Genomic DNA, 25,598 nt, shown 5'->3' on the forward strand with positions numbered 1-25,598 from the left:
AATGTCATGTTATCAATTATAACAATTTTATGAAGTCAATTGTCATGTTTAATGATTTTTTTATTTGGAAGCAAAAACTTCACCCACTAAGGGCTGATTAAATCCAATGCAGCAATCCAGGCAGATACTTATTATAACTGTAGAGGAAGGGAGGTTTTGAAACAACCAACTATGCATATTTTCTTTGAGAATGAGATCACTTTCTGCATAACACTCTTCAACATGAAAAGTTAACTTCTAGCTCTTATGAATGTAAAAGACAGGTTCTGATCACATTTGGAAGATAACAGATGCAATTTGGTGTTCTTGAGTCTGTTGGTTGAAAAAATCAATTGCATCTGCTGCGGAGCAGAGTTTCTGTAAGTCTTAGTAGAATTAAAAGCTGCCCAGAGCACTGCCATTTCAGTGGGCAACTCTGATCCACTGGGCTGGATAACATTCAACTATATTTCACATTGTTTTTGCTTGTGGGGAAGAAAACCCACCTTCCAGCTGTAAGATAAATCAACACAAACTGTGCATAAGGGCCGTGTATGACAAAGGGGAGACACCGAGTCTCCTCCCCAAAAAACAAAATGGTCAACAAGACTGCAGATGTATTAAACAACAAAGGTATCAATTGATGCATGTTAACAGCTACTAGGTACAAACTTGTACTTTGTGGATGGCTCACAGTATTAACAAAATCTGTGTGCAGGTATAGGAATGGATACAATAGATAAGTAAGGAAGGAGCACCTAAAGGAGATATACAGGAATAGATCTTGAAGGCAATACAGAATTTGGAAAAACATATACTGATTAACTACGGAGAACGAAAACAAAGCACGGGAACAGAAAATATAGCAATGTGGGAAATCACATTAGTAAACACTGCAGATCTTAAAAATTCACCTGAGTCATCAAGTTTGCTGACTATTTTTTGACATTTTCCCCAATTGCATCAGCTTAAGCAGCAATATTATCTGTAAAAGATTATTAGAAAGAAAGTAACATGATCTCCTGAAATAGATATATTGAAAGGTACCAAATGACAAAAAGCACTTTTGTTAGGAAATACAGACTGCCTTAGCTTATTAAGCTATTTGGCATACCACTTCTTACAAAACTTGCTTAGAAACCGCTTATGTAGAACTTGTTTGGCATAACTTGGCTTAAGTAACTTAAGTTTACTTAGGCTGCAAGCTGTGAACTTAGGAGCTTTCTGCCTAGAAGGGCCCAGCATTGGTTCAAGCTAGAAGACAATGGAGCTGTTGATCATCAACTGGAGCTGTATAGCTAAAGATAAGTTAAGGAAGGGAACAGCATGTCTAAAGAAGTCAAAAAACAGCAGAATGTGAGAATTTATGAATGTTTTAGCTACTGCTAAGGACTTATTTTTCTTCTGAGCTGTAGATGCCAAATAGCAGCTAACAGACAGTACCTCGTTTGGTGCATGCAGAGATAAGAAGTGGCCCACCTGACGAAAATAAAGGAATCCAATGAAGAACCTTAGATTCTTAATTTTACAGTTGGCCCAAATTGGCATACGAGGGGTGGGAAGCTTATATTGTAACGGTATAATTACCCGGGCTTTTCTTTGCTTGAGGTCCCTCTTCCATAGGAACCTGCTATCTGTGCTGTACCTTGCAAAATAAAATACTTATTTTAGAGTAATTTCTGGAATGCTTGCCTGATACTGCTTCAGGATACCTAGGGTGAAGAAACTTCCTAAACAGTTTTTCATTTAGAAGTCTTTCTGAGAAGGCTCAATTAGCTATTGATACCAAGATGTAACACCATAATAATATCTAAAATGCTTATTTAGGCTAGATTCTTGAAAAGACATGGAAAATAATAGCAAGTTCATAAATATTTCTTTTTTTTTCTTTTAAATGCCAAAATTCTGGTTTTTGTTTTTCTGTTTTTGTTTGTTTGTTTGTTTGTTTCTACAGCTCCACAGTCCACAGAACTACATTGCAGCAAGATGAAAGACGAGCCATGAAAAACAGGATTTTAAAAAGAAAGCACTTGAAAATAAAATGTGTATTAGCTTAAGTGCTTCTTAGTCAGGCTGCCAAGATATTCTTCTGTAAAGTCTGACTAAACAGATTCTGTCCTCTTCACTCTGTCCTCTTCTAGAGCTGCAGAATTCTGTTTTGTACTTCGTTTTACACCTGATACTGACAAAATCCAGAGTATTTTTCATGTGTCACATCACTGGATGTATAAATGCATATATTTTCTGTTGAGTGAGTGAATTATCAAGATATTCCTCAGTGGAAAGGTATTACGGCAGTTTGATGCTTCATTTAAAATGTAGAGTACATTCCCAAGCGTCAGGAGTAGCTGAAGTCTGACAAGAGGGCATTTCAGCTACTGAGCTCAGGGAAAAAACTGGTGTTAAACCTGTCTGACATCTCTGAGAAAAATCCCTCCTGTTATGGTCTGACTAATAACACCAAGATGCTTTATTGCGCTTTTCATCAGTAGGTCACAAAACACTTTGGAAAGGTGGCAAACATCATTACAGATACTTTACAAATATACTGATATTCTTGTACTCCTAGACTCGAAGAAAGGAATTGAGGGAACATACAAATCCTATGTCTGTAAGCATCTAGTACTGATTCCCATGGATTTATTGAATATATTTCATCTACTTCAGCTGGAAAAAAACCTTCATAATAGTATGTCTCTCTCTGTTTATTTTATATTCTATAACTATTTCATATGGCCAGTACATCAAGTTAAAAACAGCTCAATGAATTATAGGGAAGCAAGGAGTAACTAGTACCACGCAAAACATTGCAGAAAAACAAGGAGAAAAAAAGGATTTCTAGAATCTCTAATTTTCTGGACTATAGGTGAGTGACATGTTGAGAAATACTTGCAATATATCATACTTTTTCAAAAAATAAGTGTCAGGAACAAGATTATCCTTCAGGAGAAATCTATTACCTGAAAATAATAAAAGATAAAGCAGCTAATTAATCCTAATGGATGAAGCACCCAGTAGAAGAAGAACAGAGAAACTCTCAAACTGCAATTCAGATTAACATTTGAAAAGACCTTCAATACCTAGGAGGCCCATATAAAATAAACAGAGTCCATAGCCTGAAAATATCTTCAAATTCCTTTGAAAATTCCTTTTTTTATTCTTCAGGCAAATCTAACAACATATAATGGGCTGGTAGATACTGTCAGAATTTGCTTTGCTTGTGTCTATCAGAGGCCATAATTCTATTTTGCCAAAAAAGAAAGGATTGCAATGCCTGAGGGTCACCTTAAATTGTGGAGATTTCTCCAATTAAATCACCCACTGACAGAAGCAATTTTATTTAGTTTCTTTTTAATTCTGTCAGAAGCTAGAAGGATAACAAGGTACTGTCTGCAACAACATAAATCATGTGGAAAACATCCATCAGAAATCCAAGGCAAAGAAGTCAAGCACACAAAACAACAGTTAGCTATGATGACAAAAAAAATCATAAACTATTATTCATTAGTAATTATTCTTCATTGCAACTTTTGAATTTTACACCATTTTAGGACTTTCTTCACGACAAGGTTTGCAAAAAATGAAAGACATTCCTTCCCGCATGAAACTGAGATACAAAATATTCTTCAGAATACTAATTCATAAGCTGCTTATTTCACCCTGAAACATAATGAAATGAAGTAAAAATTCAGAGCTACTTTTGGCACTTCTCTAGGAGTAACAACAAGCTGCAGGCACATTTGTGTGTTCCCTTGGTCTCTTTTTAACCCGATTGCATTTTTGTATTAAAAAACAGAGATGGCCGATACAGATCTGTGATACATGCTTATCTGTTGCTAGAGTAAGAGATAAGAGCAAAGCAGCACATGATTAAACATGTAACAAGCGTTGTATCTTCATTAAGCGATCTGCTAAATATTCAGTGGAATTCGCTAACAGATACAGACTGCAGTGTGGGACTTGGCCGATAACTGCATATCAAAAAGGAGAGGTGGAAAAAGAAAAGACAAAAAACCCCAAAATGAAAACAACAATAACAAAAAAACCATGAAAGCTAGGAAGCTACCAGGGCAGAGATCAAAAGTATTATAATAAGATCATTGCTGCCGGGCTGAGCTACCCTGGGGCTAAAAAATGGCTCATGCAGATTAGCTATACTTATGGAATCTAGTCAGTGTAAGCAAAGAAAACGATGCAAGTTTAACTTTTAGATGGCTTGCTAATATATCCATGGATACATTAACACGTCCTCTATAAAACCCCAATTAATTTTGTAACTACAAGAGAAAACTTCAGACTTCTGGTGCTGACAGATGACAAAGCATCAGCCTCTCACAGGCCTCCACGGCTCTTTAAGAGCCTCTGAAATGCAGCATCTTGATCTGGAAAAACAGCCTGTGCTATGGCACAGTCTCAAATGTTCGTCACACCTGGACAACGGAAATTAAAACAAATTCAGCCTGATCTTGTTCTCTTCCCTATTTGAACTTCACCTGTAACATGATATTCTTCACCAGTAATAGGAATTAAGGATGTTTAGCAGCTCTGGAAAAACCAAAACAAAGCAAAGCAAAGCAGAACAGAACAAAACAAAACAAAACAAGACAAGACAACCCAACCCAACCCAACCCAACCCAACCTAACCAGACCCAACCCAATCCAGCCCAACCCAACCTAACCAAACCCAACCCAACCCAACCCAACCCAACCCAACCCAACCTAACCAAACCCAACCCAACCCAACCCAACCCAACCCAACCCAACCCAATCCAACCCAAACCAAACCAAACCAAACCAAACCAAACCCTGGGTTTCTTATCACAGTTAGATGATCCCTGCAAAAGCACTAGGAAATATAAGAACACAGGAGTACTGGGCATGGTAATGCTAAAAGCTGAAGCAACAAGCTTTTCCTGTGTAAACCTGATTCTCTGCTAGCTACAATTACATGATCAGAGGGATTTCCTGCCATTGCTCACTTAAAACAGGTACACAAGTGAGTGTATTTTCTAATGTTGCTTTGCAGCTCTGTGCAGCAGAGTGAATGTACAGCTCACGTGACCCACTGCAATATCATGAGTCTTGGAGTTCGCTATGTCCACAGCACTTGCGACAGTGGATGACTTTAAATTATATACAGGATTCAATGGTAAAAAAATTGTCCCCAAACTTTTTGAATAGTGAAACGGACATGTTGCATCTGGAAAACAAAAATCTGTACAGAACATTTTGGCTTTATTTTTCCAAATTGTCTTTAGAACCCAAATTTTATTGAAGTCAGTGTTAATTCATGAAATAAACAGCTCTTACCTAATCTACATTTTTAGTCACAAAAATTATTCTTTATGACAGTCTCCAGGAAGTTCAGGCTAAAGCATTTTCTACAGATTAATTAATCATCCAGGCTCATCCTCAGATCCTCTTTCCCCATCTTTGCTATTAATAATTTGTCAGAGAAGCACGGCAACCACTGTAGTGAGGTCTGACCCACACTTGGACATGAAAGGCTTCATTAAAGACTGAAAAGAGGGTGTGCCAGGTTCCAGGAGCTTTCCCAGGAATGATCTTCCTGCAGCCAGGTGGATAAAAATAATAATTATAGGAGTGCACACTCATCAGAAGATAGGAGTTGGCAGATAGAGAGCTCTGTCTTGGAAGACAGATAAAACATATTTTCCCCACTAGATAAAACGAACCTCAAGAAATGGGTGAGATAGGGGCATTTCCCACCATCAAGGAAAAACTAACAAATGCAACTCATGTGCTGTGGTGGTGGGAGAAGCAGATCTCCTTCTGTAAAGCAGTTTGCAGAAATGTCAGTTCACGTAGAACCTTAATTTTGGAGACCGCTAAGCAAATGAATTTCCCATTTGCTCCATGTGGAGATGTTTATTTTTCCTCCACTGGAAAGCCATTCCATCAATCCTGACTTTCTCTAAGCGGTCAGCAGCTCTGCTGGGCTGCAGGACAATGCCCTGGGACAGAAAGAAAAGGAGGGCTATGCAGGGTGACTCTTCCCCTTCTAGAAAGCGAAGCCATCAAAGAGGAGACAACTGAAGAGGTTACAAAACTTCCTTGTTTAAAAATATCTTAGGCTAAGATAATAACAGTAATTTACTTGGCTACTTGTTTTTGCAAAACTGCCATTGATGCTTACACTCAAACCTCGCATTAAATTAGGAAATGGAGGTAGTAGTTGGAATAGCCTGAAGTTGAAAATGTTCAGGGACCAAGGAGGTACAAGATCCTTACATGGATTTTTGCTTTTAAGCTTATTTAGATAAAGTGGCATATACTTAAACAAAAAAGAAATCTAACATCACAATAATACTAATAAGGTTCATTTAGAAGCCAGAGTTATTGTTCATTTTACGAACGCTGATTAGCTCTGTACCAACGAGGAAGGGAAAGAGAATCATATTTAATTTAGAAACAGAACTTGCATGTCTGAATTTCAGGCACAGTTGTGTTCTATTCAGATTTCCCAACAGACCAGGGATTCAGAAGGCATCTAATTTCTAACAAGGTATTTTTACTGAATTAGCACTCCACACCATGTCACTGAGGCGTTAAAGGCGCAGATCAAAGAATTCCGATCTTACTGCACCATCTAGTGGCAAATGAGGGAAAGTGCAAGAAACTGATTTTAAACTATTTTTTTCGTTACATTACATGCTGTTTCCTATAACAGATCAATAAAACACAATTTCATCACCTCCATAAGTTGAAAAGAACATTTACAACCTTAATGTGGCAACTCCTACAAAAATTATAAAATTTTAGCATTTTCCTAAGTGTTATTATTTTCCCAAATGTTAATACAGCCATGTAACTGAAAACTTCCTTTAAAACTTTTGTGTTTGACATTAAAAGTTGATGAGGCTGTTGTAAATTTTATTTTCTCCACACTAATAAGTAGATCGATCTTTAATAGAAGTTTGCAGCTTTCTAAAATCAACCATTTTCTAGAACTAAGTTGAGGGTATGAGAAATGCTAGAGGAAGAAAAGTGGTAGAAAAGCAAAGTTCATGCAAGAAATCTGAAGTTAAAAAAGTAAAAATACGATCAAAAGAGGCTCCACTTTTGAACAGAACTGTGATTGCTCATTATTATCTTCTGAAAGGAAGTAATCTGGCTAATGCACGCTATGTTTTAAGTACTTGAAAGATAAGAGAACAGTATTCAGCACACAAAACTAGTGTTAAGGTCATAAACAAAAAGTAACCAATAATGATATAACTCCACTAGGATATTTCTAGGCTGCATCAAACCATATAATCTGGAAGTTGAAATTACAGCCAAGTTCTTTAACAATGTGTACAGAGCAACATGATGCCAAATTTAAGATGCATCTGTATTATGCAACACAGCACCACGTCAGGCATTTTGAACTACGCATCTTCAAAAACATGTTCTAGATCCTTCCATTCTGAGGATTAGAAAGTCTTCAAAGAATCCCTGGAATGTTTTACTTGGAGATGTACACATGGGTATAGACAGGGCTGTGGTTTCTCTGCCTGAAATTCAGTCAGCTGCAAAACTTGTAACTGTCATGAAGAAAGTCTGTGCTCAAGCTGTTAAAGTGGCTGATAGATGCACACTGAGATGTTCTCTGGAAACTAAGCAGCACATGCAGGGTGAGGGTAGCCTGGAGAAGAGAAGGCTCTAGGGAGACCTTATTGTGACCTTTCAGTAATTAAAAGGGGCCTGTAAGAAGGATGGGGACAGACTTTTCAGCAGGGCCTGTTGTGACAGGACAATGGGTAATAGTTTTAAACTAAAAGAGGGATGATTCAGGCTCGACATGAGGGAGAAATATTTTACAGTGAAGGTGGTGAGACCCTGGCCCAGGTTGCCCAGAGAGGTGGTGGATGAACCATCCCTGGAGACATCCCAGGCCAGGCTGGACGGGGCTCTGAGCAACCTGATCTGGGTGAAGATGTCCCTGCTCATGGCAGGGGTGGCACTGGATGAGCTTTGAAGTTCCCTTCCAACCCAAACTATTCTATGATTCAATGATTCTATGGTAGCAAACAGGTGGCTGGGGGCATCCGTCAGTTATGGGAGCTGGAACAAGCCCCCTGAAGGGGGCTCTGATTGTATGTCCTTTGCAGATTTCTTTCCAAATGAATACAAACATATGGAAACAAGCAACTCTTTCCTCTGCCAAACACAAGTCACTTGGGAAAAGTGATGTGATTAAGATGGATATGTGGCCTGGCCTTGGGAAAACACTTCAGTTCCAAAGCATCTTAACTAGATTAATTTTATGTTCAAATATTTTTATTTTATGCTACTATTTCAAACACAAATACATTGAGCAAATCATCCTGTCGTTGGCGCATTTTGAAGCCACTAAACACAAAGGACTGCCTGAAAAGTTTTTGGGAAGGTGCACTCTGATGCTGCAAAGCCCACAGTGAAATCCAGACAGTGAAATGCAGTCAGGCCATGACTTAACCCTACTCAGTCATACATCTACCCCCTGCTCTCACGATGTGCTTGCTGGCTGCGTGGCTGCTTAGACAGACAGTCCTAGTGACACACAGGAGGTGATGTGATCCCTCTCTTGGAACAAGCAGACTCGTGGCTTTCATTTACACACATTTTCCCCCTACACCAAATGCTCTGACCTGTACTCAGAAAACTGGGGCAGGACGAGTCAACCTTTCCAGTGCAAACGGCTCTTGGTGGAGTTTCTTGACCACTTTAACCCACTGCAATCTCCAATATCTTCTCACTCCTAAGACTAGAGTTGACAGGCTGTACTTGGACCCCAGCATTTGTCATGCAACCTCAGAGCAGGATTCCAGCAGTTCTGCCTCTCACGCAAGGCAACAAAATATTGAAACTGCAGGCACACTTATCTAGCAAAACTTTAAAAGCCAGTATTATACATTTCCCTAGAAAGGCACACTATGGTTGAGAGGCAATACGCCTCACATTTCACCGTTATTCAGTGCAACCATGTTTACACAATAGTGCTGAGAAAGGAGGGGAATACTTAATATCAGACTATGTGATGGAAAGTCTATAATTCAAGACAACAGCCAATTCTGATTTTATTTTGAAGTGTTTGGAATGCTATTTTTCAACTATGTGGAAATCACTGTGACAAAAAGCTTCTGAATAGGGATTTCAGTCAATTTCCAGAAACTAAAGTGAATTTAAAGCAGATATTTCAGATAGGAAGGTACTACAGTGCTATGAGCTTTAGGAGAAGGTTTACTCCATCCTCCTGAGCTAAATCTCTACTGAAGGTTAAAAGACAGGACATAGACTACAGAGGAAAGCAAGCAGGAACTTCAAAGCTATCTGAAGAGACAAATTACTAAATTTAGATTAAGTAGCAGGCATGAGACACTGTGAATCTGAAGGAAAGAAGGGAAAGGAACAGAGTCAAAGACAGAAATCCTCAGGCTAAGGAAAGAACATGCAGAAGACACTTATTTCCAAGTGGGAATACTATATAGCTCCTCTCCTGCCATCAGTTCAGAAAACAGCAACGGAAAACAATTCTCTCCTGTCACAAGAGCAAATTAGACTGCGAGCTTTTTTAAGGCAACTCTAGACGTCTGGGGAAACCCTTCACCTCACTTCACAATAAGCTTTTCATCATCATTGCTACATTTTCAGCTTGGATCATGCAGCCTTACTTGAAAGTCTCCATCTGTGAAGCAAAATATCTATTTTTGACTTTAATGAATAAGAAGCACCACTAACATCCTAATCCACCAGGAGCCCTACAGGAGTGGGAATATTTCCCTTAAAGGCAAGAAATTGCTTTGTCTGTGTTTGTCCCCTGAGGTTACACAGAGGCCACATGGAAGTAAACTCCTCCAAACAACTAAGTTGATCTACTACAGCATAAGAAGATATGTCACTGCTTGATACTGTTGGCTTCTGCAGTAGATGTTAGGTAAGCAACCTGGAGAGCTGCTGAAACATAAGACAAATGACACACAAGCTACCCACCGAAACAAGAGCAGAGGACAAAGATTCATTCACATGGCTATTCCATGAAGGATTAATGAACAGCAGCCACATTCACATCAATCTTTAATACTAAGCATTTCCTTTCACTTGTAAACACACTGTAATCACTCCGCTAGGCAAGCAATGCCCGTTTCACAAGCTTGGAGCACCAGAAGGGGCAAAGCCCATCTGCCTTGTTTGCTGCTTAGTTAATTGCCTGAATAAAACCATTGTCCAGAACTTCATCACCTCTAGCAAAAAATATTCTTCTTTTTTGCCCTTCCCAGGCCGAGTAGAAAATAAAAATAGCAAAACCATTATGCTCATTACTCCATCCATGCTCCTTTCATTAGAGAAGCTTTAGGAACATCTTCAAACTATTGCAGGCTTATTGAAGAACAAATGTAATTTTCAGAAATTGATTTATTTTTGGTTAACATGCAGGTGCACCATGAAGATAAGCACTTTTTGCCCAGCAAAATATATCAGAGGACATCAGACACACATACAGAAAACCTTCTATATTTTATGAACAGTTGCATTAGTTAACAGCGAAATGTCTCCTCTCTGAATTGCAACAAAACCCACAGAAAACAGCAAGTTTTTGAGTAGCAAGGTTCTGAATAGTGGCAAATGAGCTTATTTTTCAGGCATAACGTATGAGTTTGATGTAGCTTTTAGAGAGATGCAAAAATCAGGACTCCATCAGATGGTTACATTTACAGTAATAGTTCAGTTTCTCAACAGGGACAATCAGGAAGGGAAGTTTGCCATTCCAAAATCACCATGATATTGAGGCCAAGAACCTGCATTATTGCTTTCTTAATGTGCACCAAAAAAAAAAAAAGCTTAATTGCCAGGAACCATTTTTTCTCAAACAAAGATCTGGCTCAATGTAAAAAGGTCACATCTCAACACAAAGCTCTGCCAATGAAACCATCACCTGTTACACTGCAGTGAGCCTTAAAAACCCATCACAGGTCAATCAATCACAGGACAATCGAACTTCTCTCAAAAAGAAGCTTGCCTGTTTGTACAACAAAATAAGTTTCCCAAGCGTTTCATGCTACATGTTTTCTCGTATTTGAGGACCAAAGCTACAGTGAATATCAATCCTACCTTCAGAGGAGAAATGTGCGACTGTAAGACATATCCATGGACATTCTCTATTTGAGACAAGTTCTTCTCTGACACATGAACAAGCTCAGGGCCTCTCACTTCGTGGGTTAATCGAGGCAAAGTATGATCATGTGGAGCGTCCTCATCTTGATAACGATATTTCTGGAGAAAAAAAAGATAGCAAGGAAGGACAAATAAACTTTGAGGAGGCAATGTGCATGTACTAATGTAAATATGGAATAACAGGAAAAGTATCAGACATTGGGCTGTATAACTCTTAAATTTCCTAATCTGTTCTGGACAGAATACCTCATTATTTTTTTAACTTTTCATCAAAGAGAGAAAATATAGTAGATCACACAGATACACAAAACTTACACTGTACAGACATCAGGGAGCAGCAGGAGGAGAGGAAAGTGTGAATCAGAAATGGAGTTCATAAGTCTTTAAGAATGACAGAGGGGCAGATAGTGCCATCATAAACGTCGTTTTCAGCTGTTAGTAATATGCTAAAATATTGGAATGAGCAAAATCAAAGACTAATATTTATTTGGAAGGCCATATAGAATGATAGACTCAAAAAATAATTTTGGTTGGAAGACACCTTTAAGATCATTGAGTCCCACTGTTAACCTAACACTGTCATCAGCAATTGCCAGTTATTTTCAATATACATATGTGACATGATTTATTCTCTTCTTTTCTGGAATATGCCTGTGACCCTTCACATATTCACTTTTCAGATAATTAATGAATCTATAAAATGACTGGCACCAGACAAGCATTATTTGGGCAAGAAGCCATCAGTGTAATAGATGGTACTCCAACCAATGTCACATTAAGGGCTTGGCACATAGACCTTTAAGCCCCAAGCAATTAATTATTTTTTGAATCCAATGAGTATTCTTTCAAAAAAAGATGACTACTAAAAGACGCCCTCTTTAAAGTGAGTCATTTGCTACAACGTGATTAGCAGAAATAACCACAGAATACCAGAGTCATCCTATCTCCCTGGGAAATGGGAAAAACAGAAATGTCCAGTGACTGCAGTGGTAGAAGCCATAAGAAGTTTTGGGCAGAATATTAATGCAGCTTTACACTACCAGAAGCAGTGTGAGGTGGCATTAAGGAGAGAATATCTCTTGGTGCCCATGAGTAAGTCCTTTCTCCAACGTGGCACTGCAGTGTCGCTGTTGCATAAATGAGAACCAAGGATCAAAAGAAAGTGGTTCACCCTGAACCTCGTGCTCTCAAAAAGCTGAACACTTCCATGAATGTCCAGTGGTAGACTTTCCTGTTAAAACATATGCTTCAAAATTGTAATTGATCATTTTATCTGATAACTGTACATTGCCCTAACAAATGCAATAATATCACTGTTCATGTGCCATAAACTCATGTGCCTTCTCATTCTTCACAAAGTGCAAGCCTAGATCATTTCTGGGTCAGTCCTGGTATGTGTTTGCCTCATGTTCTCAGCACCAAACTAATTGATTTTTATACATCTTTCCTCCCACAGCGTCTCTTCACTGAAATGCTTTCAGCTGTGAGCCAAAACAGCTTGACACAGCAAAAAAACTGTGGTAAGGCTGAAAATACCAAACCAAAATTGAGACTATCCTGCAGAAATGCCTCATTCCTCTCCAACAGTCTGTCTTGGTGGGGTCCTGCAAATGTCCTTGAAATTACCCCATTCCCTAGAAACCAGGGTTTTCTCTAAGGATTAATTCAAATTTCTGGAAGGAAAAGCATGATTACACGGAAATGTTACTTTACATTTGACAAAAGAACAGGTGGATGTCTTATGATAATTAAATTACAAATCAGTGCCTGCTGCTGACAGGGTATTGTATGCTGCCAACTAGCATCAGATATTTAAAATCCTCTGTAATTACCTATAATGGGAAAGTGAAGTGCACTGCTGTGATTTTTTAATATGAATGTGTGTTTTTATAAGCTATCATTCTCTCTACAATGTGAGATTATTCCAGTATTACTGGTCGTCACATGGTACTAAGACATTTCTAAGACTGTGTTTGCCAAAGATTTGTCAGCTAAACAGGGCTGAAGATATGAATCCAGCAGAAGGTAATGGTCAAAAGCCTTACATTTCAAATAAAATAAAATAAAATAAAATAAAATAAAATAAATTAAAATAAAATAAAATATAAATGGGAAGTTGTAATAGAAGTTATAATAGCCAGACTACTGCACTACTATGGAAATATGGATGTTCTTACAACCTACATTTGACAGACTGTTACTCAATTAAGACAGTTGGGAATTTGTCATTCGATTTTGGGCCAAAGAGAGCTGGCTTTTACAAAAGCCCTCAGTTTGATATTTTGTTTTTGTTGTTGTTTGGTTGTTTGGTTGTTTTTTTTTGTTTGTTGGTTTGGGTTTTGTGTTTTGTTTGCTTGCTTCTTTTTGTTGTTTTTGTTTGTTTGTTTGTTTTGTTTGGGGTTTTTGTTCATTTGTTTATTTTTGTTTTGTTTTGTTTTCTTTCCCAGTTATCATGGCCTTGCTTTGCAGAAAATGCAAACAAAACATTCAATTTTAGATCGACTCAAATTGACCTGTGTCCTGAGCTGCTAAATGTGGTCCTACTGGAGCTGCCATTCAAAAGCACATGCCCCATTCTTCTCTACATGCCTCTTTGACTGGACCCCACTCCAATCCATCACACATTAGTTCTGCTTGCAGTGAGAGGGCTGCAAAAGGAGGGAGCAAAGTGTTTCAAGTCTCGAATGGTATTATTCTTTTACATTCCTCAGGAGGGGTCAGAATTCTGCATATTAGAAGCTGTGGGTCTTCATAGAACCCACATCACTTAGAGACCACAGGGAAAGGAATTTCTGCAGATAATTTGCCACAAGACAAAACGACCTCCAGTTGTTCCATTGCAATCTGGGGATAGAAAAGGCATGCAATTGGGTCCCAATGCTGCCTGCTCCTTTTCCTTCATTTGCCTTTTCCCTCAACCTGCGATCTGAGCTACTTTGCAGCTCCCACACAGATTAACCAATGCTGGTCATCTGCTGCAACCTTGACATGGGAGCCACCTTTGAACAGGCTGATCGTCATCTTCCTTCTATATGATATTAAGTCCAGCATTCAACACACTGGATTTTTTCACAGTTTTAGCAACAGGAAAACCTAAAAACATAATGGATTTGGCCAATTTAGACAAAAGTTTAATTTGCACAGTTTCATTAAAAAATGATAGTGCCACTTTGCTTCTCTTTTTTCAGTGGTCTTCAGTGTGTTGAATTTTGCTGGCACTGCTCTCCAAAGGCAGCAAATTTCAATGTCATACAGACAAGTATCTTGAGAAAACAAACTTCACAATTTGCACACACAAGTCCTTGGGCATTCATCCAATCATGAGTAGAAATAATGTTACTCATTCAACTGATTGCAAATGAGCAACACAGCTTGAATTCTGAATATTTGCAATCAATCTATAGAGTAAAAAGAGAAAAAAATACTCTTCTCATTATATAAAATGGAAGAAATCACAAACTGCTTGCCAAGACTGTGGAAGTAGATTAAGGCACTTAAATCATTGAATAATTATACTTATTGTGAATGACTTGCTCTTTTGCTTATCAAGTAGATTTCCAACAAGCTTGTCATGATATCACAGCAATAACCTTCATCCAAGAAGCCCAAAGAGCTTTACAAGTGGTAGCCAAGCCTCATAACATCCTGTTGAAAAAAATGTACATCATCTAAAGGTCGGTAAAATTAGGCACAAAAATACAACAACTTGCTCAAGGTCACAAAGATAATCAATTAATTAAGCAGTGGTAGAACTCAGGAAATTTTTCTGGTCTTTTCTTCTAAACTCAAGCCCTAGTGCAGCTACACTGACTTTAATAGTAAAAGTAATAATTATTATTAAAAAAAAAAAAAGGTTGTAGGTTGGTTACTGCCATTATGATTTATTTTTATGGTTTTGTTGTTCTTGTTGTTGCTTTCCCTTAAAGGTTCCAGGAGACAGCAGACTTTCTAAGGTCAGGAACTAGGTTTTTCACTGTGTTAATATTATAGCTAGCAGTGCTTTGTGTAATTCATATTGTGAATTCATATCTCCGAGAAACACATAATGATTTTTAGAGGACAAGAGGTTTCCTGTAAAAACCAAATTTTTTCACATGAGAGACACTATCAGCACTGAATACTGAGAACTTGCATAGTTTTTCCATTCAGTGCAACAAGAACTTCTGGTTTCTTAAGAGGGGGGAAAAATACATATATATATGTATGTATTACTTTCTGAGTTTACTGAAAACAACAGGTATTTGCCCATTTTAGGGAATATATGTTCAGGTTTTTTAAAAAATGCAAGTAAAATTTAGTGGGAAAAAAAATACACTTTTCAGTATACTCCTCATCTGTTTTTGAAATTCTAAATTTTATTTTTCATGATGAAGACATGAAATGGACATTAGCCAAAGTACCTCTTCCTTGTATTAGCTGGATGTACTTGCACCTTTTGCTCACAAGATGGCACAAGAACCATCAAGTTAAAACATATGCTCACATATGGCTATGAAGAATCGCAGGAAATAATAGGTAGCAATGAAATGTCATAAATTCAAATGATTTTTATTTTGAACTGACGTGGTACAACATTATTAAAAAAAGGTGGCAATGGTTTATAGTAAGTACATATGAACAGGTATGATTATACTCAAACCTGTTGTCAGTTGGAGGGAAGCCTAACAGTTCATATAAGCATCAAAAGTTAAAAGCAAGTAGGAACCTATTGGATTTGCAGGCTTTTGCATGAACAGAAACACAATGTATTGACAAGACTGAGACTAGCCCAGAATGCTGCATTCCTCCAGGAATTCTAAATCCTAATTAAAACCGCCTGCATGCAAATCTGTACCATGAGGTATTCAGCTCCATATGCTGCATCGCATTTTGGACCTGTTAACAGCATCAGTTTAGCCCTCTGGAGGTTGCTACTTGCTATCCAATAATTTAAAATAGATTTTTAACTTGAAGTACCAGTGTAAAAAAAGACACTCTAAGAGGGCGGCTTTGCTAGTATTAAATGGTGAATGTGGCTGAAGACTATAAAAAAAAAAAAGAGTCCAGCTAATACTGATTGTTTATCTAAGTGGAGCAAAGGAAAGATGTGGGTGAAACCATATATTTTATCAGCATCACGCTGTAGCAACCTCTCCATCCCTTTGTCCTGCAATAGCTTCACTTGCATACTCCTTTTTATATTTTTCCAGTCTTCCCCTCTTTTTTGTTGTTTTCCTGATATGTGCACAACCACTACAGAAGTCTTTATGCCTCATTAGCTCCATCCTTCTCACCTCCTTCTCCCCACAGCTCCCCGTGCAGCCCCAGACGCACCATGTCCCCACTCCCATCCCCTGGTGCCTCCAGTTCTACTGGTGCAATCCTCCAGCGTGGAAGCACTGAGCCTCCCAAATTCTCCTTTTCCACCCCTTGCCTGACCTGAGGAACAACAGCTTCTGGCACGGGGCGGCTGTGCTGAGGTTACAACTGAGCATTTGGAGAGATAGAGCTGGAAAATGCCACCAGTCGCTGTGTCTCAGTTTCCCTGCCAATAAGCCTGTGGTGGCAATGCAGCACAGCAAAACAAACACCCTGGGTTTATATCAGAAGATTACAAAATAATCACGTAATGTAATAAATAAATGGCTTGCCCCTCGTATGTTTTTTATACCAAAACCATCGATTTTAATTTAGTCCGGCTCTGCTCTGCTCATGACAACAGCAGGGTATTTGTGTTTTGCAGCTGAAACCCTCTCCCCAGTCTGCACACTTGGATGCCCTACTTAGTTGAATTTATACTAAAAAAAGGACTCCTTTTCCTCATGAACACTGCTAGTGACTTCTTCACAGTTATCCAACCACAACAAACAAAAAAATGTAAGTGATTTGTATCTCTTAGTTTTGCACGTATCTATGTACTGATTGAAGTTTAACTACATATTTTCATTATATTATTTCCCAATGCCCTTCTGAGCATCAGTCAGTAGGACAGCACCTCCCGGGTTACTCCAGAGGATAACCAGTTTGTCCCCTAACTCTGCTTCTTAGGCTTCATGGGTCTTGAGTAGATGCAGTTGTGGTGGGCCTTTTGGGCCCTCAAGCCTGCCCAGTTTCATAGTGCTAATTTGGGACGCTGCCTGGCTGTGTCAGCACCCACCGGTGGTCGCTGTGGAGAGCTGCAGATTGAAGGGATGCTGTGAGACTGTGCTAATTCCAGTGTTAATTGCGATTCCCTGAAAGGTCCAACTGAAGGAGGTCTTTAGGGATGGTATTTGGGCATAGTGTCTATTGTTGTACTCTTGCCATGAGTTCATCTTATGCCCAAGTATCTCATGCAGTCTCCGGGTATATTTTTTTCGTGATAATATGGATGATTCTCCATCTCCTGCATCCCTTTTCCTTGTGCCAGCTCTCATCCTGCTCCTTTACTTGTACTGTTCAGTCACTGATTAAGACTAGGGGTTTTTCCAGGTTTGTCTAAACCTGAATTATGTATTTATGGAGCTGCCAGCCTCATAAATAGGTGCAGCAGCTCTAGTGGAGAAGGCAACACAGGAGAAGGAATGAAAAGTCAAGGAGGAGCAGAGTAGTTCCTTGAAACAGCATTACTGATAAGAAAAAGATAAATGAAAATATTACGCTGAGTCCTCTTCTCCCTTGGATGCATACATAATCCAATATGGTGAGATTTACATATCATTGGTAAGATAAACCAAGCAATCTATAATGTGTTAATGGCAAATCCAAGAAAGGCTGACTTGAGGTTTCTCTAGGGAAGGGAAGGAACACAAAAATCATCAGAACAGGGTCTGGAGCAAATGGTGATAAAGACCAAAGCTCAAGTGGTAAAAACCGAAGAGGCAGAGAACCAGAAAATATGTGCTTCTCTGGTGCTGAAAATTACTTGTAAAACCCCTAGGGACAGCATTTGTCTTATCTGCCCCCTGGGCAAGTTTGCATAGCGGTAGCTGCTCCCAGCAATTACTCAGGTGACAGGGGCCTGTGGCTCTGCAGATGGTGGCCTTGCCCCATGCTAGGTTCTGTAGACTTTCCATCTAGGGCTGTGGAGAGTCATTTTAAAATTCGACCCTTGCACTGCTCACACATTCCCATTTCCCAGGCTTCTTGAATATAAGTGTTCCCATTGATACCCTCACTTCTTCTGAAGTCCCAGCTCTAAATGAAATCTAGGAGGAAAACTAGACTCTTCTAGGAGGAAAACTAGACTCTGGTTTTATTTTATTTTTCTGTTTGTTTGTTTTTTGTTTTTTGTTTTTTTTTAATTAAAACTGAATTCATGGGTTAAACGAAAGATGGGTTTGCAGAGTAAAGTGCTGAACAGTCAAGGTTGTATGAATTCTTCATGAACCCTATCACATTCACTGTGCAGACAGGGCAGTCCTTTGGGAATTAATTGCATATTGAAAGACACAGGGACTGTGTGTCTGTGGGACTCCTGTATAATTTCTTCAATAAACTGGAGAATTCTGGACAAAGGCTATGGGTGCAAAAGGATGTCTCGGAATAAGACAAGTGAATGCTACTGTAGCTAACTGGTTTTGCTCTTGCTTTTGTCACAGAAATCTAGTCATTTCACAAAACCAGACTTTCCACAGGTGTAGAATCGAGATGTTCCTCACTCTGGAAGGTCGAGGTAGACACAGATGGCTACCTTTTGCAGAAGTGCTGAGCATCAGCAGCTTCAGCTGAAATCTGGGGGAGCTGGACTTTGTACAGAAAAAATGCAAAGGAATCCTGTGTACTCCAAGAAGCCAAACTAAGGTGGAATTGGTATCAGCTGACACATAAACTTCTGGCATAAGCAGATCAACCAGATTCCCTTGTGAATAACTGAAACTTCGCAATAGTATGTGTATAGTTATCAAATAATTTCTTACTGAAGGCACTTTTTCTCTTATTTTTTTTGCTTTTTTTCCTAACTTGGACTGCAAGCAGCTTAGGATTTAGGCATGAGATTAATTTCATTCTCAGTATCACAACCTGGACACAGGAACTAGTGGACTCATTTGTTCTTAATCGTTTTGTTAAATGAGTAAAAGTTCTAATCACACAGGAATATTGTGAAAATAAATTCATTACCGTTTATGAAATACTTGGATACCATGGTTATGCTTCATGTAACAGCAAAATCAATGAGAAAATTAGTAATTGTGTAAATGGAACACAGTTTGAACTGCATGTGTTAAATAATGCATGGAGACATTTGTTGAATGTAAAATGCCACATGACTGAAAGAAGCAGAGGGCCCGTGAAAACAAAAATAGCTGTAATTAAAAATGTATTTGAGTTATATTATAATACTGCATTACAATATATGGCCTCAGACGGCCTGAAATAAAATTGCTTAGACCATCTTAATTCTTGCGTATCCTAAATCTGAGTGGTTAACTTTATAACTCTGCCATCCCTTAACTGTTCTTTGAACACAATGTATACATACATAAAAAACCTCATAAACTTTAATAGCATTCCTGCTCTTTCTACTGTGAAAAAGGTATAGAGATAAGTACTGAATTTTTCAATGTTTGTGGAAAACTGGCTCTTCTTAAATAAAAATACAAATGTCCTGTGTGCATAAACTTGCAAAATAATCTTGCTGTTGCCACTGATGAAACCAGACCATTACCTTTGAAGATAACATCTTTTTTGTACCAAAACAATTTTTGTTGGTGCTGGAAAAGTTATTACAAGTCTCAAATATCTACTATTTTTATCAGCCTCCTCTTGTAAAAGCTATGAATTTTTACTAACAAAATAATGGATTCAGTACATTTTAACTAGGTGTTCAATAGGCCAGCAAAACACATTTGCGCCAGGTGAATTTGCATGTACTTGACACCTGTAAGAGTCAAGATCAACATTTCTAAAGCAGGGCACTTACTGAAAAAGCAGCTTTGGACCTTTAGGTCTTAATCCTTCAAAGTCTTTCAGTACAGCATAATTGTAGTAAAATAATCTGTGCTTTCAGATACTTTAATAAAGCCCTGGTTAAGATGCAAGCAGGCAAAGTAGCTGTCATTATAAACAGAATGTAGAGAAACATGAAGCTATTGTATGAACAAGTGAATATTTGCTGTACTGAGGCTAAACCAAAATCAGTATTTCCACCTTTCCACCTCTCCACAATCAGCCTAGCTCCTGATGTAAGGAGCTCATGGCTCCAGGGGAAGCTCCTTCAGTTCACTGATGGCAACACATGGAGGTAGAATTATTCCCAGGTCAGGAGCTGAGCAGGAACCCAATATCCCATTATATTACACTAGCTATGTGTACACTGAGTTTAGTGTAATGGGAAAATCTCTTGGGCTTGCATCCTTTGAGCCCACAAAGAAAATGAATCCAGCACTCCTCAGGACATAAGGGAGCAGTTTATCATCACCACTGCTTATTTTATTTAAAAATAAACTTATAAAGGTATTACAACCGCATTTTCTGAATGGCCAAGCAAGCCTGCCAGCACTGCCTCCCTTAGTTTTTCAGGTCCCATAGGGCTTAGACTGGACCAAAGCAATAAGCTGGTCATGGTGAACAGAACTGCAGGTAGCTAGCAACATTGCAGGATAGAAAGGGATATATGCACAGATTTTTATTTCCTGTAGAATTACTTTTAGATCTAAGCACCTAAGCTTTGCCTTTGTCCTGTTGGGACAGGTACACATTATTCATGTTTGAATTTAAGTATGAAAATCAACCAGTAGTTACTTTGCTTGATGTTTTTTTGTTGGGGCTATTTTTATTTTGGCATGTCCTTCCATAGTCATGTTGGAAGAAAGGGCATTTTTTTAATTTTTTTTTTTTTTTTAATTTCTAAGTGATTTGGAGCACTCATGTTTTAAAGAAGCCAACTGGGCTCGGAGTCTCTGCAAACATAAGCTGGACTCCATGCCTAAATGATCAGGCACTTGCTTTGTATCATATTGTAGTATATATCTGGCAGGGTTGGTAATGACTGAAAAGTCCTTTACAGATGAAAAATGCTATAAAAATTCAGATTTATCTTATACAGCACAGAAGACTCTCTGGGCACCAGACAGCACTTTAGATGGAAATTTAACTACCAGTCCATTTTCTTGAAAATCAAGATTCTATGTCTTAACATGGATACCTCAAATTTTTTTGCTTTTGAGAGATGCCATGTGACTCTTCTGTCGCATACCATGTTGTGTCTCACCATTGTGTCTGACTGTCTTTGTGCCAAATTCTACAGTATTTTGATTCTTGCTTCTTGATGAGTTTTTTTTGGGTGTTTTTATAGCTGCAGAAAGCAGGGGAAGACAAAGAGGAAGGCTGAAGGCTTTAGAAGTTAGTGAAGTTAACTCCTAAGCAATAGCAAATGTGTTTCTTGCAGACTGACCTTACGGATGTTCAAAACCATCCTCCTTTGCAGTAACACTTAATTAAAAGGTTAAAACCCTACTGCATTCACTAAGAATCCCTATTTGAAAAAAGTTTAGATATATCAACAACTTTTCTTCAATTTCTTTACATTTTCAGCTGGAGGAAGTAAATATCTTGCATAAAATATCATGAAGAAAATAAAATCTAAATTCCTTTGGTCTCAATGACTAGCTTTCAAGAAGGCTGCATAAATGACTGTCAGCTGAATAACAATGTCATGGTACATTTTCTGTTGTTCTTAATTATTAGAAAATGAGGACAAAGCAAAACCCATCCTGGTTAAAATTAGATTCAGCCCAGATCATAAGGCAATCATGAGGCTCTGTTAACTTTGAAATGAAAGGCAGTATCACAAAATGATACCCAAAACAAAAATCAGAGACAATCCCAAGCAAATAGCTTGGTCTAGACACAGCAGTTTTATTATTAGGCAGAGAGTGTTCTTAAAGTCCCGACCCAACAAACTGATTGATTTATTATATAAATAAATATTTTCCAAAGCTTTATATGTGCAGTGGGCCAAATCCTCAGAACTGCAACATCTGTCTGGGAATATGGTCTACTTAGAGCTATTTGATTATTCATTTTTCATCCTTTTTTAGTATTTGGCTAAGTGCTGGATGGATAGCCCAATACCTATATCTCTATGTTTTCTCATGAGGTAGCAACATGAACTCCCCCAAATAAAAGCTCTTTTGTAAAAAATGCATCTTTTTCTCTGCATAAACCACCTTTACAAGAGCAGGGAAGTCACTCTCCATTTTCTGTCAATCCTCTGCTACTCAGCTGATAATACCAACAAGGAAAACATTTTATTGAGTCTGGAGCTGTGATTTTCTGCTGAGGAAAAGAAATGCTCCCTGGGAACCAAACTGAGAGCTACAGCTCATTTTTATCTTGACAATGAGAAAGCGAGCATGCCTTTAACTTGTTGTTGACCTTTGTTGCAGTTGGATCACTGATCTAAAAGTCAGTGGCTATATATATACGTAACATTATTCACATCCAACTATCATGTATCAAGTGGTAAAAACACATTTGACTATTTATAAAACTTCTCTGCATGAGCAAAATTCTGCAAACATTAATCACAGCTGTGTGAATGACTATCCACACCAAGGAATATGCACCTTTTTGAGTGATTCATCTCATATTTGCTGCTCAGGAAGGGGTGGGCTGCCCTTTCATGGTGCCGCATGCTTGACACTAACTACCCAAAAGCTGAGATACTGACACTGGTGAACCTCACTCAGAAGCTCCTCTGACTCTCAGACCCTGAGATGACCCATGGACATTTGGTCCCCCATGGGAGGTGTGTTTATTTTTCAGCCTAGTGACTTGGCATTTTGTCCCAATTGCTACGTGACTAAACCAAAGTGAAAACTGCCTATGTGGGAATTGCCACAACCTGTTGTGAATGTACATCTGTATTTTCAAAAGCTGATAATCTCTGGGTGGTGTTAAATTAGCCTGGTTCTCCTGCAGCTCCCTTGGGAAGGGCAACACCATCTAATTTCCCTTGCTACCATGCAAACTATTAGACTTGAAGTTGAACATAGCATTAGTCAAATCCCAGTTGCAAGTAATATTTTGGCCCTATACGTCCATGTTCTCATAGATACTTTTTCAGCTTTATTAGCTTATTAAAAGTGTGGCCTTATTAACTTTTTTTACCACCAAAATGATGATTAAGTGGTGCAGCAGGAAATGTTTGGAACAGTTTCTTTTACAGATGATTAACTAGTGTTATGAGATGCTCTTTAGCTGTCTGAACAAATGTAGGATGATATTTCACTTTTGTACTAACTGTCCTCAATTTTTTAAAAATATTATTACAATAGTGAAATACCTAGAAACATAGCATCTTAACACATTCTCTTCTTGAGCTAATTAAAGTGCCATGGAAGCACTGTAAAAATTTTTCCTTCATTTCTTATTCCATGTATTTACAAGAAAATCCAGTAAAAACTTATTTCTTAATAAGCTGAATGAATCAGACCCCCAAGATACCTAAACATAACAGGACAAAGTCTATTCTCAAAGCTTCTGAATGACTTTATTGAAGTCAATGTTTTCCAAGTGAAGTGCATCCAAGTGTTGTAGGAAAATTTCCAAAGTGTTTTAGTTATTATGCTTATTGCATGAAAATTTGCAGTTTTTCAGTTCCTCCCACCTCGCTAACTTTCACACATCCGTGCTGCTCATTTGCAAATGCTCAGCACTCACCTGGAAATAGGTGAGATGTCTGCATTTTCCAACACCCTTGCAGACCTCCTGACAACTCTCTGCGTGGTGTCAGAGCTGACCTGCCCATGAAATCACCTGAAAAGTTGCACTTTATATATATATTGCCAAGCTATACTAGCTAGCATCATATGCATAAATGGCTAATCACATATTCTGGGCCCATTCTCTTCCTTGTTCTGGCTTCAGAATCACAGAATCGACTGGGTTGGAAAAGACCTCAGAGATCATCAAGTCCAACCCTTGGTCCAACTCCAGTCCATTGACTAGATCATGGCACTAAGTGCCATGTCCAATCTCAGCTTAAAAACCTCCAGGGACAGCGAGTCCAGCACCTCCCTGGGCAGCCATTCCAATGCCTGACCACTCTCCCTGCAAAGAATTGCTTTCTAATACCCAGCCTAAATTTCCCCTGGCAGAGTTGAAGCCCATGCCCCCTTGTCCTATTGCTGCCTGCCTGGGAGAAGAGACCAATCCCCACCTGGCTAGAACTGCCCTTCAGGTAGTTCTAGAGAGTGCTGAGCTCACCTCTAAGCCTCCTCTTCTCCAGACTAAACAAGCCCAGCTCCCTCAGCCTCTCCCCATAGGTCTTGTGTTCAAGTCCCTTCACCAGTCTTGTTGAATGCATCATATTTCCCAGAAGTATTTTTATGTAAAAAACACTGGCTTAGAAGAGACTATGTATGGCACATATTTACAGTTCTATACAAAAAAACGTGGACCCCTTTTTTGTAAAAGGTGCCCTAGCCAGATTTCTTCTTTAAATTAATTTTACAATAAACCAAAGAAAAAGGGTAGCCATTTGTTTCAAAACATGTTCACAGTGAGTTTATATCTGACATTTCTATCCTGTCATGTACTTGTTTATTTTTATATGTTTGCTGTCTTTCTAAGCTACATCAGGAATCAGTATTTGACTCTCATTAGCAGGATGTGGAATTTAGATTACTTGTTATCAGTAAGAAAATGTAGTCAGAAAGCTCCCAAAAGACCATATGGAGGATAAAAACCAAAAGATATCCCAAGTGAAATTAATGTTAATATCTGTATTTATTTATATCACTACCGAACGAGGTTTCACATGAAATTCTACTATTTAAAAAAACTGTTTATGATACTTTCATAGTGAATCAAGAGCAATTTCCCTGAAAAAAAAAAAAAAGAAAAAAAGAAAAAAAAGAAAATCAACGTATCAGTCAATTGTTTTACTTCAATCGGAGTGCCTGTTTTTAAAATAATGTGACAAGCTAACACGTAATGCAAAACAAAAGTAAAAGGAGGATTTGAAATACATTATTGTGTTTGTTTGCAAATGTGATTCTAATTATTTTTAAGACAATTAATAAAGATAGATACCTTCCCATGAAACATTTCCAGAAGGAAAAATGCTTTATCATAACAGTTTCAACTAAATTAGAATTGCACCAAATCACGTAACCAGCCAACATATAGACATATTCACACAAATTTCATTTTCTGTTTATTCCCTGCCTTCAAACAAGAGCTTGTTTTATAAATATGTTCAGCTAAAATCCATTTAATGTACCTATTTTAGATTTCTGTATATTAAAAATATTGAAAAAGAAAGCTTAGGAGAGAGAATAATATTATTCATTAGACCTAAAGATCGAGAAGGGATAACAATGTAATTTATTAGGGCTTTAATATAGCTAGGAAAAAAAAAAAAAGGCAAACATTTGGGCACACAGTCTCTACTATTAAATTAAATTTGTTTCTATCTTTTGACATTTCTAATCTGTTTGGCAATTAAGTCCCAAAGACAGAATTATAAACAAAACAAAATGAAACAACAACAACAA

General features: G+C 38.2%; 1 protein-coding gene across 6 annotated transcripts in view; it reads right to left on the reverse strand.

Annotated features, from left to right (window-relative positions):
- DLG2 (discs large MAGUK scaffold protein 2) overlaps nucleotides 1–25,598 on the reverse strand; it is an 895,217-nt gene that overhangs the window by 555,486 nt on the left and 314,133 nt on the right. For all 6 annotated transcript variants that reach the window (XM_082046221.1, XM_082046225.1, XM_082046223.1 and 3 more), the window contains one exon: nucleotides 11,074–11,235. In XM_082046221.1, coding sequence (XP_081902347.1) covers nucleotides 11,074–11,235 — 162 coding nt within the window. The remainder of the gene's footprint in view (nucleotides 1–11,073; nucleotides 11,236–25,598) is intronic.

This window comes from Streptopelia decaocto (genome assembly GCF_964273445.1).
Source record: "Streptopelia decaocto genome assembly, chromosome: 1".
NCBI classification, from domain to species: Eukaryota; Metazoa; Chordata; class Aves; order Columbiformes; family Columbidae; genus Streptopelia; species Streptopelia decaocto.